Raw genomic sequence first — 18,378 nt, forward strand, 5'->3', positions numbered from 1 at the left:
AACACGAAGTAGTGGCTAGTAGTATATGTTGTTGGATTGGATTCACTCATTATTATTGTAGATTTTATAGCATAAAAACAAAAGATACCACATAACCCTTCTTCTTTTTTTCGGTGGGGGGGCTTTATTTGCTTCCCTCATGCGATGTGGCGTGTTCTTGTTGATTCTTGAATGGAATTTTTCTCATATAATGCATGCTCCCAATTGGCCGAAAAGGAGAGGAAAAAAAAAGAGTAGTGGTTAAAAATAAAACCAAAAACGTGAAAAGGAATTAAGCAAGGAAATTTAAATGAGATAAAGGGTCCGAAATCCAAATCTTCACGTAAAGAATCATAGATCAGCACTTTCTGAATTTATGTATCCAATTATTTAAAGAAATTAAACTAAGATATCTATTTGTTGATCCTTGGAAATCAGCAAATGGAATCATCATCACAACTATTTATTCATTATTTCTTTTTTTGTAAGTCAATAAATGTTATTAACTACAAAATAATAATAATAATAATAATAATAATAAGAGAAGGGAATATCCTAAGTGCAATCTTAATCAAGAAATTATTCAAGTAATTAGCATTAGTCACACTTAGTAACTACTGTTTCCGTAAGATGGGCATGTAGATATTTTACAATCTTTTTTATTTTTCAATGCAAAACTTTCATTTGGCCAATTAAAATTCACCACGTATTCCATTTTATATATAGGATTGGACCCCCGTCAATAATAGTATTTCAGGTAATTAAGAGACTTAATTTTTTTCCTTCATAATTCATAAAACTTGAAGTTTGAAGCCGACTTAACAGGAATTATTAAGGAAAGTAAATTTTAAAAAAACTTTCGCTTAAAGAATTGTGGGAGTCATAATTAATGCCTATCGAATTTTGTTAATGAAGACCCTAGAAAGCCTCAACAATTTGACCGCCCTTATTATCAAGGGCGCACCGCACACGTCTTAATCTCACCCACCGTTGATTCCTCACAACATGTAAAAAGTAACCAATTGATCTTGGATACCCTATCCCATGCATTTTTCTGAGAATTTATTGATTCCAAGAACTTGAAAGACTTGATATGAAATGTGTAGATTGAAAATGACCATGGGAACATCGATAGATTCATTCATTCAAATTTCAGAAAAAGACAAGATCAGGAAAACCAATTAAGAGTATTTTAATCCAGAACGAATTTCTATTAGTAAATTGATATATCCCCCAAACTCAAACTTTTAAAATTTTCAATAATAATAACTATATAAGTAATGATAGAGATATAAATTTGTGCATGTGTAATATATCAATACGTTATTGATAAGATAAAAATACAAAATTTATTATAATAATTTATAAAATAGGTTTGTGTAAAAATAATTCAACCAATAGTGTATTGCAGAAAATAATAATAATAATAATAATAAGTTTATAAAATTAGGTATTCACGAGAAATTAGAATTGATTTAGTCTATCACCATCGAATGTATCTATTTCAATTTTTTTCTTGGTTTAACATAATTCATTTTCAAGTATTGGATTGGAGACAACAAGGCAAATTAATTTAATACTGTAGGGTCATTCAGTGGGCACAATATTTTAATTTGTATATCACTACATGTAGACTCACATTTAATTAATTTCCTAAAAGAACATGTGGCCATAACTAATTCGTCAAACCTAATTTTGTGGAGTCTTGAATCTTGATGTCACATTCATCCCTTTTGAGACCCCACAAACCTCAAAGGATTTAAATTTCATGTTTGTGTGGCACAAATAAAAACTAATATATTATTATATAATATATGATAATAAATAATATTAGCAATGGATAATGTTAAATAATTAAAATTTCACTTTTTCCACTCTCTCGCTAGACTGACCCGGTTTGAAAAGATCTTATTGTTCAAACCAACCGCCACATCTTTTAAAACGACAATGTTTAAGAAGCACCCACCCCACCTTCCTCTCAAAATTTCTACCTCATGGCATAGCCTATAAATACAACACTTCCCATTTACATGAGGCAGCAAAAACAGCAAGTTTAAGATTTCATTAACACAAAATCAAAGCCTACAATCTAGTAGTTTTCAAAAGCACCATCACACTGATATTATTTTGATACCATTTTCCTTTTCAGCCACCTTCGAACATTCTCTATATAAACCAACCTTCTCTTATTCACTCACATTCATTACCACACAAAAGCTTTTTTACGAAAACACAGATCTCAAACTTATTCTTTGATTTGCTTTTTTTCTTGTTCTCAAAAATGGCTCCAAGCATTAGCAAAGTTGCTTCTGGTGTCAGAACACTCGTTGATGGTAGCGATAACCAGTCAACGAATATCGATATCACCCTAGAGGATTCAAAACTCCATGCAAATGGACACGTGTTCCTCTCTGATGTCCCTGATAATGTCACTCTCACTCCCTCCACAGCCACCGCCACCGAAAAATCAGTATTCTCCAACGTCGGATCTTTCATCGGGTTCGACTCTTTCGAACCCAAAAGCCGCCACGTGGTTCCCATAGGGAAGCTGAAGAACATCCGGTTCATGAGCATATTCCGGTTCAAGGTCTGGTGGACCACCCACTGGGTCGGCTCAAACGGCCGAGACCTCGAGAACGAAACCCAACTCGTGATTCTTGATAATTCAACCGACACAGGAAGGCCTTACGTTCTCCTTCTCCCCATCGTCGAAGGCCCCTTTAGGGCTTCTCTCCAGCCCGGCGCCGATGACTACGTCGACGTCTGCGTCGAGAGCGGGTCCACGAAAGTCACCGGCGACTCCTTCCGGAGCGTTGTTTACGTCCACCTGGGTGACGATCCTTTCAAGCTTGTCAAGGATGCCATGAGAGTCGTTAGATCCCATCTCGGAACTTTCAAGCTCTTGGACGAAAAGACTCCGCCCCCTATTGTTGACAAGTTCGGCTGGTGCACGTGGGATGCATTTTATCTAACGGTGCAACCTCACGGCGTCATGGAAGGCGTTAAGGGCCTCGTCGACGGAGGCTGCCCTCCCGGCCTCGTTCTCATCGACGACGGGTGGCAGTCCATCAGCCACGATGAGGACCCGATCGACAGTGAAGGCATAAACCGTACGGCTGCTGGCGAGCAAATGCCATGCAGGCTCCTGAGGTATCAAGAGAATTTCAAGTTCAGAGATTATGTCAGCCCTAACGGCGGTGACAGCAGCGACAACAAAGGCATGGGTGCGTTCATTAGAGACTTGAAAGATGAGTTCAAGACCGTCGACCAAGTCTACGTCTGGCATGCACTGTGTGGATACTGGGGTGGGTTGCGGCCGAACATTCCCGGGCTGCCGGAGAAGACGACGGTGGTCAAGCCCAAACTGTCGCCGGGATTGGAGCTTACGATGGAGGATCTCGCCGTCGACAAAATTGTCAACAACGGCGTCGGATTCGTCCCACCGGAGCTTGTTGATCAAATGTACGAAGGGCTTCACTCACACCTGGAGAAAGTCGGTATTGATGGGGTCAAAGTCGACGTTATCCATGTAAGTGCTTTTACTTAAAACTGCTTTTACGTGTCGTTTTTTCGGTTAGCGTTGGTTATTGTTATGTTATTAATTTTTGACTCGTTTGGTCGGCACGGTTCTGCTAATTTTTTTTTCTTCTTTTATGCGAAATTATTTTGAAAATTCGTCATTAGTCATTTTTATTTTTTACAGTTGCTGGAGATATTGTGTGAGAATTATGGAGGAAGGGTGGACTTGGCAAAAGCATATTACAAGGCATTAACAGCTTCTGTAAGGAAGCACTTCAAGGGCAATGGTGTAATTGCCAGCATGGAGCACTGCAACGATTTTATGTTACTTGGGACAGAGGCCATAGCTCTTGGTCGCGTTGGTATGACATCGAATTAATACATTCAAAATTTATAAAAATGGATTAGTTTTAATTAACAAGCTTTTAATGCAATCAATTCTTTCCTTGCGTTTATAACTTTTGTTAGGCAGTGTCGGCTAGTCCTACCTTTATTTTATTCCCTGTGTTTTGGGCAATAAAGATTTTAATTAGATCAAAGCGTGTTGATTTGACTATAAATGTTTTAATTAATCAGATACCCCTAAGATCACCACGTGTACGAGATCACATATTTAAATTAGTTAATATCATTTAGGTGGACCGACATATATATTTTTATTAATTTTTCCTAGCGAGAAACATGCCATGCTTTTCGGCAGCAAATTTTGAAGGAAGAGCCCAATATGTAGGAAGCTTTGGTATCTCAGTTGGGCCCAAACCGAACTAATAATAATATGTTTGTTTCAAATTGTGTGATACACAGGTGATGATTTTTGGTGCACTGACCCATCTGGTGATCCAAATGGTACATTTTGGCTCCAAGGTTGTCACATGGTGCATTGTGCATACAACAGCTTATGGATGGGCAACTTCATTCACCCAGATTGGGACATGTTCCAATCTACTCACCCTTGTGCCGAGTTCCATGCTGCTTCTAGGGCAATTTCCGGCGGTCCTATTTACGTTTCCGACTGTGTCGGAAAACACAACTTCCCGCTGCTCAAGCGCTTGTCGATGCCTGATGGGTCTATTCTCCGGTGCGAATACTACGCACTTCCGACTAGAGACTGCCTCTTTGCTGACCCTCTCCATGATGGCAAGACCATGCTCAAAATCTGGAACCTGAACAAGGTTTGTTACTGGCTTTGGTACCATTTGATACAAACTTGGACCTTATGTGATGGGCCTGATGGACATAACCCAGTTGCTAATTTTTATTATTTGATTTTTGCAACAGTACACTGGAGTTATTGGGGCATTTAACTGCCAAGGAGGAGGCTGGTGCAGGGAAGCCCGACGCAACACATGTGCCTCACAATTTTCACAAAAGGTGACAGCCAAGACCAACCCAAACGACATTGAATGGAACAGTGGCAAGAACCCAATTTCCATTGAAGGGGTTCAAGTCTTTGCCATGTACTTGCAAGAAGCCAAGAAGCTCGTTCTCTCCAAGCCATATGAAAACATTGAGATATCATTGGAGCCATTCAGTTTTGAGCTCATCACTGTGTCTGCTGTGACTCTGCTGCCTGGAGGAACATCGCCATCCGTGCAGTTTGCTCCCATTGGGCTGGTGAACATGCTCAACACCGGCGGCGCAATCCAGTCTTTGTCCTACGATGATGATGAGAATTCAGTGGAAATTGGAGTGAAGGGAAGTGGTGAAATGAGAGTCTTTGCTTCTGAGAAACCAAGAGCTTGCAAGATTGATGGAAACGAAGTTGCATTTGAGTATGAAGGCCACATGGTTGCTATTCAAGTGCCGTGGTCTAGCCCTTCTGGTTTATCTGTAATTGAGTACTTATTTTAGAGCTAGACCAGGCTATATCAATGAGAGTCCGTTATCTATATATTTCACATTTTGATGCCAAATTATGAGCAAGTTTAACTAAGTGTATTCAAGTACAATAAAAGTACAGTAAGATTTATTACTAACATCTTTCTTCAGTTCTTGTCCATTACTCTTCTTCTTTAATTTGAATAGCTTCATCCAAAGTCTTGAATTTCTTTTGCCATATATTGTTACTAGTATGATGTACATGATGGACTAGGCAAATTTTTCCAGTTCTAAATTTGTAACGTTAATCTTTTCAAACTCATTGAAATGTAAAGTGATGCATATTTTTATAAATTTTAATTTAGAACTATGAATTGCTCTTAACAGGTGTCTTGATAAAGGGTGTATGCATTAGGACAAAAAAAAACAATTTATTAAAAAAATGAAAATCAGTTCACGATTGCTTTAAACCGTCCCTCACTATTAAAACTACTCAAGATTGATTGAATTTTTTTTTTTATAAATAATGTTAGAAAATAAAATTAATAAAGTTGTAATTTAATAAAAATTGGTCTGGCTACCCTTGCCTACAAATGCAACTGCTCGGCTCGGTACAATTAATATCACAATGGCTCAAATATATTTCGTATATTGTCTTCTTTTGGTTATTAATTTAGAGTGGGCAATTTTGTAACTCACGCTTTGGGGTACTATTTTTGGGTTGTAAGTATTTGCACCTTAAAAAAATACTCTGACCATTTTATTATTCTAAACAAAGTAACAATACATCTAATAATTTGGTCTACCCATAACACTTTTTAGGGCTGCTCAAGATCCAATCAATTCAATCCAAATCAATCTAATTTTTGTGACCTTTTGATTAGATTGGATTATAAAATAAAAAATCCAATATTATTCTATTGGTTTATGGATCCATGTGTTCAAATCCAACATAAAGTAATCTAACCAATTAATTTCATTTTCTTTATTTATTTTTAAAAATCTATTTTTTCTATTAAAAAAAAAAACTAGTTTTGTATAGGACAAGGCTGTTTGAACCTACAAAACTACTTTATAAACTCATATTTAAACTGAAAATTTTATTACTTAAAAACTATGTAGAATTACTTTTTTTTTTAAGGTAATAACACGTATCAAATTGATCAAGAAATAACATGTATTAAATGGATCAAGAAATACATCGCCATATAGTTGCAATTATAGGACTATATACGACTTAAGTATAATAATTAGGACAGTACCCAAGAGGCAAAGCCTGAGTTAAGGCAATGCAAAAAATAAGACAAATTCAAAAAATAAAATAAAGATTATCTCTACATTCACCTTTTTAGTTTTACAAACTTGCAAAACTATCTTTTGACTAAAAAATTTTCTTGAACAATTATGAATTTTCATTTCTTGTAGACTTTAATTGTGCTTTACTATACGTAAATCACTAATTATTTCAAATTGTTTTAGTTGCTCGTTGTTGCAAGTATGAGAATTGACGGAAAAATTCATTTCGTTAATTTGCAGTAAAAGAGATTTCTGTGCTTTTTTATTTTTTTTAATTAACCATTGAAGAATTTACGATCGCTTAACAATGATGGGTTTTCACTTTTCAAGCATATATAAAGAGTATATTTGGCATATAGTTAGGTTTGTTGAGTAAAATATAAATTTTTAATTTTTGTTGATGGGTTTAGTGAGAAAAAGGGTTTATTAATTATACTAGTGGGTTCACATAGCTTTATTTGTATAATTATATAATAATAATACAAAGTAAAACTGCAAATCAGAACTACTATTTGCTTTCAATATTTAAATATTTTTTTTCAACCAAATGATAATGAATACATGAATCATGAAATATTAAAAGAGTTGATTTTTTTTTTACAATTGTTAGTAATCAGAATTCTAGAAAGTAATTGATTATTTTTATTTGTAATTTATTTTATTCTAATTAGATTGAATTGGATTTGGCTTTTCATTATTTTAGATTTTATTGGATTTCAAATAATAATTGGATCAAATTATATCCAAAATATAAAATTCAATATATGATGGATTGGTCTTGGATATGACAAAACTCAATACATAAAATTAAACCACTGAACACCTCTAATACCTTTACCATACTGTTTAGGCATTGTCTCATGGACAAAAAGTTAACAAAATATGATGTTTTTACAGTGCACAAATCTTAGGATATGATATAGGACCCAGGCCCAAGCCCATGTTTTTGTCATTAGGCCTAGGCTCTCCAAAAGCCCATCCAAGGGCTTGAGTTTCTATGAATTTTTAAATTATTTTTTAATAAACTAAAAAAACTTAAATTAAAGATGATCAACCAATACAAAATAAATTAATATATAAAATATTAGTAATACAACATAATAAATCACAAATACTAATATTGAAAACAAACTAATCTAATATTTGCAAACGACTTCTTCCTCATTCTTCAATTTTTCTTTAGTAAAAAGTTTTTCGTCAGGAGCTTCACTTAACCAAAAAAAAAATGTTAACATAAATAATAAATAAAAAAACAATTACTAATTGATTTTTAAAAAAAAATATTTTTATACAGATTAATAGAAAGGAATTAAAAAATAAACAATAGAGAAAGTGAAATTATGTAGAGATTCATCCACATTTAATTTTCTTTAAGATGCAATATAAAATTTTCTTCTGTATTCCCTTAGTATCTATGCTGTGATGCCATTAAATTGAAGCAACAAAACACTACTAAGCCAAGAACCATTCAAATCAGTCATCAGATAGTGCCACAAGAATTCAAACCAATTAAGTTTCAAGATTGACAAAAAATAGTAAAATCATCAGATGCAACAACCAATTAACAGTGCATGAATAAAACCTAGAACCAATTAAGCTTAAAATAATGATAAGAAAAATTAAGAGAGAAAGAATGACCTGACTCAGCAAGCTGAAAGCATAGCAATCAAACCCAGAATCAATAAAGAAAGGCATCTAGTGTTCAGCCCAGCACCAAGCTGCGTGATCACTCAACGAACAAAAGACAAACGTGGCTTTTTTTCATTTTTCTCATCTGAGTCTTTGTTCGTCACACTTTTTTTGCTCAATCATATCTCCATTTTGGTGTGAGGCAAAGGCAATTGAAGGTGCGGCTGTTCACTATTGGCTGTTGCTGCACTTTGGGTGGGTGTGTGTGACTCATGTGGGCATTACTCATTCAGGTTCATGGGTTTTGAGTTTTTCATTTTTTTCAATTTGAATTGTTTTTTATATACAAATATAAAGGGTCTTATCCAAACTCAATCTACGTGACCCTTATATTTTTCAAGCCCCTATCCATAATTTTATCCCGCGGGCTTGGCTTGTGCTGGCCTGAACTTTTTTGCCAACTCTAAATATCTTCGAGATAACATAGTTACAGCCTCAAGAGTTTATTAAAAAGTATAACAAAAGTAAGAATGTTTGGATTTTAACTTAAAACATTTTACACAAATTCAAATAATTCATCTCATCAAATGTTAGATATTCAAAGTCAACAACCAACAAGCCTTTGGCCAAATGGGAGAACACATGTGAGAGCAAGTGTTTGAAACCTGAAAAAAAAAAAGAATTATGGGGTCTAATTCAATTATCAATTATAATATAATTGAGTGGAGTAAGCATCCCTTGATAATATTAATGAAGGTTAAAATTTGGACTACTTCACAACATTAATATAAAGTAGTCCCAGTCTGTGAGTAAAGTAAGCACTAGGTTAAAATCGCGAAATGTGAGTGGACTAAGCATTCCTTGATAATATTAGTGAAAATTAAAATCTAAACTACTTCTCAAGATTAATGTAAAGTAATCTTAGAATGTGAGTAGTGTAAGCAAGTAGTCACATAATGAGTGGAGTAAGCATCCCTCAATAATATTAGTGAATGTTAAAATCTAGGATGCTTCACAAGATTAATAATGTAAAGTAGTCTCAGTATGTCAATAGAGTAGACAAATAGTCTCAGTATATAAGTATAGTAGACATATCTCGAATAATAGTATAGTCCTAATTATTATCAAAGGTTAAAATTTGGGCTACTTCACATGATTAATTAAAAATAGTCCCAATCGAGTAGGCATTAGGTTAAAATTGCGAAATATGAACAGTAGCTATTCCTCAATAGTCCCAGTATGTGAGTGGAGTAGGTATTTTTTGAACATTAGAGTAGTCCTAGTTATAATGGAATAGATGTCTCTTAAAAATTAGTGAAGTTTACATGGATTACTGTAAACAAATACCATAAAGAGTAATTATCCACCGACTATTTATTTTTTCGCACTTTTTCAAAAATATACAATTCTTAATTTTTTTTGCTAAACTCCACTCAAAATTATATTATTTTGCATATGTCCATTTATGACTTCAATCTGTTAAGAGAACTAACAAAATATTGTATAAATAACTTTTTTACCCACAAATATAAAAGGACAATTATCCACTAACGACTTTTTTTTTTGCATTTTTTGAAAAATACATAATTCTTAATATATTTTTTTTGCTAATTCCACTTGAAGTTATATTGTTTTGCACTTATCTACTTGTGTCTTCAAACAATATCGTTGTGAAATGATAATTTTGCTCTTATGATGTCAACAAAGTTCTAACCGTGTTATAACCAAAGTGGACCAATGAAAAAAAACATTAACTTCAGGTGGAGTGCTGTAAAAAAAAATTGTGTATTTAAAAAAAAAAAAAATCAAGTGGTCAATGGATAATAACCCGATCATAAAATGTTGCTCACTCACCACTTTTTTAATGATTGATTTTGACGGGATCAATATATATCGTGGAGATGTTGGGCCAGTCGCTCTAAGGCCAGGACCGGCTCGACCATGTTTAGAGCCTTAGGCAAATGATTTTAATTAGTTTTTCCTAAAATTTAGAACTACATATATTAGTTATACATTATTTATTGACAATCGATTCTTTAAACACTCTAAAATGTAAAACATTAAATAAAATTTTATTCTACTATTGCTAATCCATGAAATTTTAATTCAATTATAAAATTTTCACTCATTGTTTTTCTAACTCAATTTACATCCTTTTTATTACTCATTTTCTAGATTACATTAATTTTTCTATTCGTCTATTTTCTAAAGTTTTTCGATATAGTTTTACTTCAAAATAATAAAACAAGCACACAAAAAAAAGTAGACGAATAAAAGAATATATTAAAAAGAAATAAGAACAAATAGATAACACAACTAACTAAGAGAATAATAAAAAGATAAAATCTGAAATTTGAGATGAAATCATAAATTAACTTTATCTTTATATTAATTGTTTGAGGATTTGAGTAATGACCAATAATCATAGAGAATAGAGAAAACTATTAGATTTTTTTCTTTTTCTTTTTCTTCTTGAGTAGAAAGTAGAGGAAGTGGGACTTTTTTTCCTTCTCTATTTCTTTCTCTCAAACACTAAGAACATATCATGTTTTGATTGTTGGAGGAAAATTTTAATGGATGAAGTAATAAATGTGGGGTTTTTTATAGAGGTTTAAAATGAATATAAAACTTTTTAATTATAACAAATTAATTCTAACAATGAAATAGAGAATTTGCATGATTGAAACTATTAATTGATCAGTTTTGTATGAATTAAAACTACTAATTACTACATTAAATAAACTTTATAAGAATTTGATAGTTTATTTAGGAAAACATAATTACCAAATAATAAGAAATAAAATGAATAATAATGAATTTTAAATTCATTTTCTTCTTTTGTATATAAAGTAATTATCTCATGGGGCCTTCATGTAAAATGGGGCCTTAGGCAACCACCTAAATTGCTTAGAGGTCGAGCCACTACTGTCTAAGGCCATAAGAAAACTAACCCAAAGAGACGGTTAGCTCATTCATGGTTCGAGCATTAATAGTTTATGAATGTATTTTAACTTGAAATTTATTTTTCACCTTGTAACAATGAATACTTATTTGGGTTAGATGGCATGCTGCCATTGCCGGCAACGATAATTTGAAACTAATTTCATAGTGACTAAGAAAGTTAACTGTTTTTATATTGTGCCTGATGAAATTAGCGATACAAATACACCTGTAGTGACCAGCAAGTCTTTTAAACTCAAACTAGACTGATCACTGCCCAAGGTGCTAGTGATCTAGTCAATACAAGTTGCACAAACCCAAGATCTAATCAGATAAACTCACTCAGTAACAAAAGAACAAGAATTTGATCATGAACAAAACTAGAAACAAGAACCCATATAAACCAAAATTTTAAGTGGTTCAGCTAAGCATGGAATGCTCAGCTTACATCCACGAGAGAAGCCTCAAGATGAGCTTTATTGAATCAACAATGAAGATTGTTACAGAGCCTTACACCAGACTTTACAGAGAACAAGATAACACTTTCTCTCACACAAAACCCTCACTGCAAGACTCTAGAATCGTTCCTGAACTTGCCCCAAAACCAACCTTTATACCATGTTTAGATAGCTAGCTTAATTTCCAGATTGTATGGATTGTTGACACGTGGTTAACAACCTTTAACGAACTCGGAACAACCTCCATCACATGCTTCCTCACATGCTTCCTCACATGGTTACTTAAACTGTTATCCAAAATGAGCTGGATCGTTGTCGTTTTGTCTAAATCGTTTTTTGTTATGAAGCAGCTGAGCAGCATGTGAGCTAACGAAGCTTTTACAGTTCCAAAACGCAGTCGTTTTTGGAAAGCTAACTTGATTCACCACCTCACAACACCCAACATACTTGAAAACGTTTTTAGAGTCAATGATATTGTGATCGAACATGGTTACCGAAATTCTATAATTTGAACGACGTTTTGTACATAACAGATTTGTCTATAAGGCAAAAAGCATAGAAGCAACGAACACTTCTTTAAAGAGAAATATAATTCATAATCATTTTTTTTAACCTTAAAATACAATACCATGGATTCATAGCCTCCACCCATTTATAGTAGAGCAAAGTCAAGGAAATCATGTGTCCTGCTTAGTTTAATTATTAATTATTGTGTTGTAAAGGTTTCGTTTTATAATTGTTGGTATTTGTTTGTACAATTAAATTTGCATCTCTAGAATTTTGTTAAGTTTGGATATTGTTTGTAATCATTGCCGCATAATATTATTTTCATTTTCATTTTTTAAGTTGAAATATGATAGATTTATAATTTATGACTAAAATCTAAACAACTCAAAATAATTAGTTGTGTACTTTTTTTGGTTGTTGGAGAATTAGTCGTGTCACTAATCGTGTAATGGTCTTAAACACAAACTGTTGTCATCATATTGGTGCCTCTACATCTCCTCGTTGTCAACTTGTCATACCTGCTAGAAGGGGAGATATCGGCCTAATTTTACATTATCCGCATCAAATTGGAATATTGGAAAAAATCAGGGGAGGTGTGTGATAATACCCTGAGACAATGAGAAGGTGAGGATTTGGGCCTGATGGCGGCCCAATTTCCTAAACTGGTGCTTTCCCAATGATACGATTAAACAGAGAATTATCGATAACGCCATAATGTAGTAACTACGCACCGTAACGCAACGCGGCACAGCACAACAGCAGCGACGATGCTGACACCGAGTCACCGACCCGAACTCAAAAATTATAATCAAAATTTAACCAAAACAGATACTCCTTTTCGTCGTCTATAAGAAACCAACAAACCCTTCGTCGTTAATAATCTGTCTATCTATCTCTCAATCATCATCGTCAATTCATCATCCACTCTGCGATGAATACATCGCAGTTCATGGACAAGCAGATAATGGATTTGACGTCGTCGCCGAGCATGGACAAAGACTTGATGGATCTGACGAATCATCATCGTCCGCCGCAGCACGAAGAGGACGATCGCGATGCGAATAATAATGGGATTGGGATTAAGAAAGAAGAGATCGTGCCCAGTTACGATTTTCTGCCGATTCGTGGTGGCTTGTCTCAGTCTCTTAATTTGGACTCTTCTGTTAACAACGATGCTGCTGTTGGTGCTAGGGTTTGGAATTCTTCTGAGAATAAACCAAACTCTTCTTTGCCTCCGGTGAGAGTGAGTATTTGGCACTCTCTTTTATTTGTTTGTAATCCAGATGGGTTTTGATTATTGTCGGGTGTTTTTGTCTGTGTGTGAGATATTTTATGGATTAAATTTATTGTTTCATTGGTGATGAATTGCTATTCATTAGGTGAACGCAATGCGATTAGTGAAAGATTTGTTTTGTGCTTTGTTTAACTGTTAACACTTGGGATTAATTTTGGGTCCACTTTCGCCAAATCTAGTGCGTTGTCTTTATCTTTTGAAACAACGGTTATATATATTAGGAGTCAGCATCATAGCTCAAAATACACTCAGAATCTGCCAATGGAATCTAGTGAGGAGCATTATGCAGAAATGTGTGTGCGTTTTTCCCCCCTGTTTGAGTATAGTCTTGGATTTAGTCACGCTTGGAGCTGAGTCTTTTGGTCTCACTATTGTTGTTTACTCAGGTTTTAAACACTGTTACTAAAGTGGCAGCCCTGCTGCGGCTTTGTGCTCATACATTTTAGATTCTTTATGTTTCCTTGGTTAAGCTATCTCTCTTCTCTTGGTGTCTGTGTGCAAACAAGTTGGTGTTTGGACATTGGAAGATCTATCTTTTTTCAGTTCCTTTATTTGTCTTCTTGATTGGTGCTTTCTCTATGCATTTAGTTCAATCATTCTTTTTTGATTATTTCTTTAAAAAATAATATTGTATTGGATTTCTGGTTCTTTGCTTGGGTTATGGACAGTTTTGTGTAAATTTTGCTACTGTGTTGCTAGGAGGTCAATGATGATAGCATTTGTATTCAACTTGTTTTGTTTACTCTAAATTTATATGTTTCCTTGTTGTGTACAGAATTTTGGTTCTCTGGACAATTTTGACTGCCCAAAATTCAACCTGGGAAATCGCTCTGATGCTACCATAGTTTCAGATATTGATCAAACAATGAAGAAATATGCTGACAATTTACTGCATGTGCTTGAAGGTGTCAGTGCACGGCTAACACAATTGGATGCTAGAACCCGCAACCTTGAGAGTTCTGTTGATGATTTGAAGGTATCTGTTGGAAGCAATCATGCAAGCACTGATGGAAAAATGAGGCAGGTGGAAAATATTTTGAGAGAGGTATCTTCTTCATTGATCCTTTCTCTTATTGCTTGCTCCAATCTTGATCGCCTCTGCGCTAGATGCGCATGGTCGATGGCGTAAGCACTGCATCTGATGGGAGATGCTATGGAAATCTTTTCTACTTTCAACTACTCCCATTAGTTATTGCAAAGTGCTTCCTCCAGATTCATGATAAGCTGCTTGTATTTGACATAATCAAATATGTCAATTCTATAGGAATCGACCTTTAGATTTTAGAACTTGAGGGAACTTGGTTTAATGTGCCTTGAAGATGGTAGATTCTTTGGAAATGTCACATGTTTGGTAGACAATAAAATATTTTTCTCCACATTGAAGTCATCAAGCCTAGCTTTCTTCTGAAAGAGATTAGCTTTACAATTTTCATCTAAAGATGCTCATCTTTCCATCTTGTCTTGCTCTTAATGTTAACATATTTGGCATTAGTTAGCAACAACTATGTGCCTAAATTTGTCATCATTTTAACCCCAATGTGAAGTTAAATTTCAATATCAGAAGTGGGCCTAGGATTTTCAATGCTGAATATATGGTTTTGGCAGCTCATCAGGTAGAATTATATTGGATTATTTAGGACTATCATGTTGAAGGAGGTAGGAATCTGATAATTCAGAATGATGGGATGTCATTTTTTTTTTATTTCGTATTAAAAGAAATTGTTCTAGGATCTAGTCAAAGCTGCATCAGGTTTGGAGATATTAAAACCTAAGAGGTCGACTTAGGTGGTAATAACTCAGATAGACAAACACATTTTCATTCTTTCATTCTTTCTTTAAGTGTACTTCTTGTGTTGGATGGTTTGGACCTCATTATAGAAGGCTTCTCTCTGCTTCCTCTTTTCCTTTGTTTCCTTTTTCCTCCTCCATTGGTGTATTTTGATGAAATGCTGAAGTTTTGTCGGGTGATATGGTTTTATTTGTATATTTTCTCTTGTTGCTCATAATGGTAATTGTCGTCGATCAAACGCAGGTGCAATCAGGGATACTTGTTTTAAAGGATAAGCAAGAGATGTTGGAGGCTCAGATGCAGCATGGAAAACTGCAAGGGTCCAAGGTAGATCAGCCATCAGAAAGCCGGAGCACCGTGCACACAGAGGCGGTGCACCAATCAGCATCTGCTTCCCTGCAATCTCACATTCAGCATCCTTCTCCTCCTGTTACTTTTCCGCAGTCAGTTCCTCCTCTTCCTTCCACAATTGCTCCTCCAGCTCTGCAGCAGAATCTATCACCTGCTACACAACAGAATCTACCAGCTGCTCCGCAACAAAACCTACCACCTGCTGTTCAGCTTCCAAATCAGTTCCTCCAGAGCCAGAACCCTACTGTATCTCAGCGAGATCCTTATCATCCAATACCTGGTCAAACTCAAGATGTCCCAAGTCAACAATACCCAGTTCCTCCAACTCAGCAGTCACAGGCCCCTCCTCCAGCTCCTCCACACCAACCATATCAACCTACCCCACCACCATCTTACTCTCAGCCACCTCAGCTGCCTCTATCTCAGTCTTCATTAGGCCACCTTCCTGAAGAGACAGCTTACATGCCTTCTCAAAACTACCCACCAAACCTTCGCCAGCCTGCTTCTCAGACACCAAGTGTGTCCCCTCCCTCACAAACGTATTACGGAGCTCCACCTTCTCACTTATATGAGTCACCACCCAGCAGACCAAATTCTGGGTTTCCTACAGGGTACGGGACACATTCTGGGCCAAACGAACCACATCCTTACGGTGGACCACCTTCTCAGTATGTTAGTGGCTCCACAATAAAACCACAGCAACACTCTTCTGCTATGATGCACAGTGGTGGAAGTGGTTATCTTCAACTCCCAAGTGCTCGGGTATTACCCCAATCAATTCCTTCCGCTTCAGGGGCTAGTGGTGGACCAGGTTCTCCTGGAACTGGAAATAGGGTTCCCATTGATGATGTGGTTGCCAAAGTGGCTAGTATGGGATTCCCCAGAGACCATGTTAGAGCGACAGTTCAAAAGATGACAGAGAATGGCCAGTCAGTTGACCTGAATAAGGTGTTGGATAAGCTGATGAGTGATGGGGAAGTCCAGCCCCCGAGAGGTTGGTTTGGTCGATAACATGGATCTTTTGATTCATTCTAATGTATAGAATTTGTCACTTCTTTCTAGATCAACTTCGCTGAGGGGTAACTATTTGCTTTGAAATTAGGGGTTAGCGTCTCCTCTTTGGATAAATTGTTTTCTTTTATTCTTTGATTGCTGGGTTGCTTGGGTTGCTTTGAAGCTGGTTTTCTTGTATGTCTTAAGACTCTGGTTTGTGAATTCGAATGATCGCATCTGATCAATTTGTCCATACTAAGAATAATTTGAAGTGGATTCTCAAGTGTTTCTCATTTAATTGTAACTGTTATCCGGTGGAAGAAGACGAGACTTCGTGGGTTTTGATTTAGAAATTTGCTGTTTAGATAAGGAATCAAGTTAGCCAAATGGGTAATGGATATTAGATTATTAGGTTACTGCAAATGAAATTATTCTATTGTGCTCTATTTAGGACAACCAATTTGCGGTCGATGTTCTTGTAAGATATTAAAATTGTCGGCAAATGATGAAGGCGTATTTTTTATTTCTTGTTTACTCGTCACTGATTCTACATATGCCTGGAGGGTGACTTTGAAGTAGCGGCCATGATTTGCAATTATGCTTTTTATATTAAAATCCCTCGACTTGTTTCAAATTTGCAATGCTGTCAATATCTTCAATATCTTGAACTTGGAATTCATGCTATGTTTTCAACTAGCAGTATCTTTTATGCATATGCCAAAATAGGCAGTCTTGTTCTCTATGGACCAAGAAAGGCTTGGTAAAATATAAAGCATTTAGCTGAGCCTAATAACAAGTGTTTCTTTTTTAAGAAGTCAGCTATAGTTCCATTTTGTATGCAAAGCAAAGAAACCTTGAATGTTGATCAAGTAACTAGAAACAGTGGAAACGCAGAGAAGCTAGTACCCAAGAGTTACTCGTGTTAACGAACTAAAATGTGTCTTTAGGGAAAAAAAAAAGGATACAATATTATTGTACAAACAAGGAATAACAAATGAGTAGACTTTTGAATTTTAAATGACGTATCACCAAAATTGTTATGCGTTTAATAATAGTTGATATTTTATACTATTATTAAATAAGATAATTTCATAGCATCAATATATGAATGATAGGTTATGTTTCACATTTTTTTGGATACAAACTTTATGAAATTACTTTGTAAGCATGTCAATACTTTAAAAATTAATTTATCACCACCAATCCTTTTTCTGTCTTTTGAAAAAAAAAATTCTTATTATTAGAAACTCATTCTTCATAGCATATATAATTTTTTGTTCATAGCATTTAATTGGCATATTTAACTTTTATTGTTAATGATAAACTTATTCTTCTAATGACATACAAATAATCCATAAATATCATGTCATTGTTCCTAAGTTTCTCAGGAGATGTGTCCGAAATGATCCAATGTTTAGTAACATTTGGTAAGAAAGCCTACACGAAATGAGTTATCAAATAACTCTTTTGTTTCCTTCCTGGCCTTCATTTTTCAGTAGTAGTTTACATATATATCCCTTATTTTTAACAAAAACATTGATCCCAAACCTTTTAAAAACATTTAGTGGCTATGGATGTGAAAACTCCATTTTAAACTAACTCCTTCAAATGCTTTTGCAAATCATTGGGTGTCATAATCGACCAAATTCTTTTATAAGTATTTTAGCAGTGTTGGTTCTCTTAACAAACAAAAACTGAAAAGTGCATTGTTTATCTCCTAAATCGAAGTACCAACGGGTCAACTACATAAGAGAAGCTAAAGTTCTTTCATTGTCATTCTTTCTACCTCTCTTTCATTCACAGCT

At 35.0% G+C, this 18,378-nt stretch overlaps 2 protein-coding genes and 1 long non-coding RNA gene across 4 annotated transcripts; 2 read left to right on the forward strand and 1 right to left on the reverse strand.

Annotated features, from left to right (window-relative positions):
- The first annotated feature begins 1,962 nt into the window (after positions 1–1,962).
- LOC102625978 (probable galactinol--sucrose galactosyltransferase 5) lies at positions 1,963–5,474 on the forward strand. The gene is made up of 4 exons (XM_006470209.4): positions 1,963–3,508; positions 3,683–3,860; positions 4,303–4,670; positions 4,777–5,474. Exons 1-4 carry the CDS (start codon positions 2,261–2,263, stop codon positions 5,347–5,349), a joined length of 2,367 nt encoding a protein of 788 aa, XP_006470272.2. The 5' UTR covers positions 1,963–2,260; the 3' UTR covers positions 5,350–5,474.
- A 1,940-nt stretch (positions 5,475–7,414) lies between these two features.
- Positions 7,415–8,616, reverse strand: LOC102626267 (uncharacterized). Its single transcript, XR_008052388.1, has 2 exons — positions 8,251–8,616; positions 7,415–7,816 (listed from the first exon to the last, which is right to left on the reverse strand). It is a non-coding gene; the product is annotated as an uncharacterized LOC102626267 (long non-coding RNA).
- Positions 8,617–12,866: 4,250 nt separating this feature from the next.
- Positions 12,867–16,871, forward strand: LOC102625691 (protein transport protein sec31). Of its 2 annotated transcripts, none has more exons than XM_025095262.2 (3): positions 12,867–13,383; positions 14,216–14,485; positions 15,473–16,871. In XM_025095262.2, exons 1-3 carry the CDS (start codon positions 13,078–13,080, stop codon positions 16,589–16,591), a joined length of 1,695 nt encoding a protein of 564 aa, XP_024951030.2. In that variant the 5' UTR covers positions 12,867–13,077; the 3' UTR covers positions 16,592–16,871. The 2 variants fall into 2 exon arrangements, with proteins under 2 accessions (XP_024951030.2, XP_006470271.2); XM_006470208.3 differs by having other exon boundaries at positions 12,868–13,389.
- Positions 16,872–18,378: the final 1,507 nt, after the last annotated feature.

Source organism: Citrus sinensis, chromosome 2 (genome assembly GCF_022201045.2).
Source record: "Citrus sinensis cultivar Valencia sweet orange chromosome 2, DVS_A1.0, whole genome shotgun sequence".
In the NCBI taxonomy this organism is placed as follows: domain Eukaryota; kingdom Viridiplantae; phylum Streptophyta; class Magnoliopsida; order Sapindales; family Rutaceae; genus Citrus; species Citrus sinensis.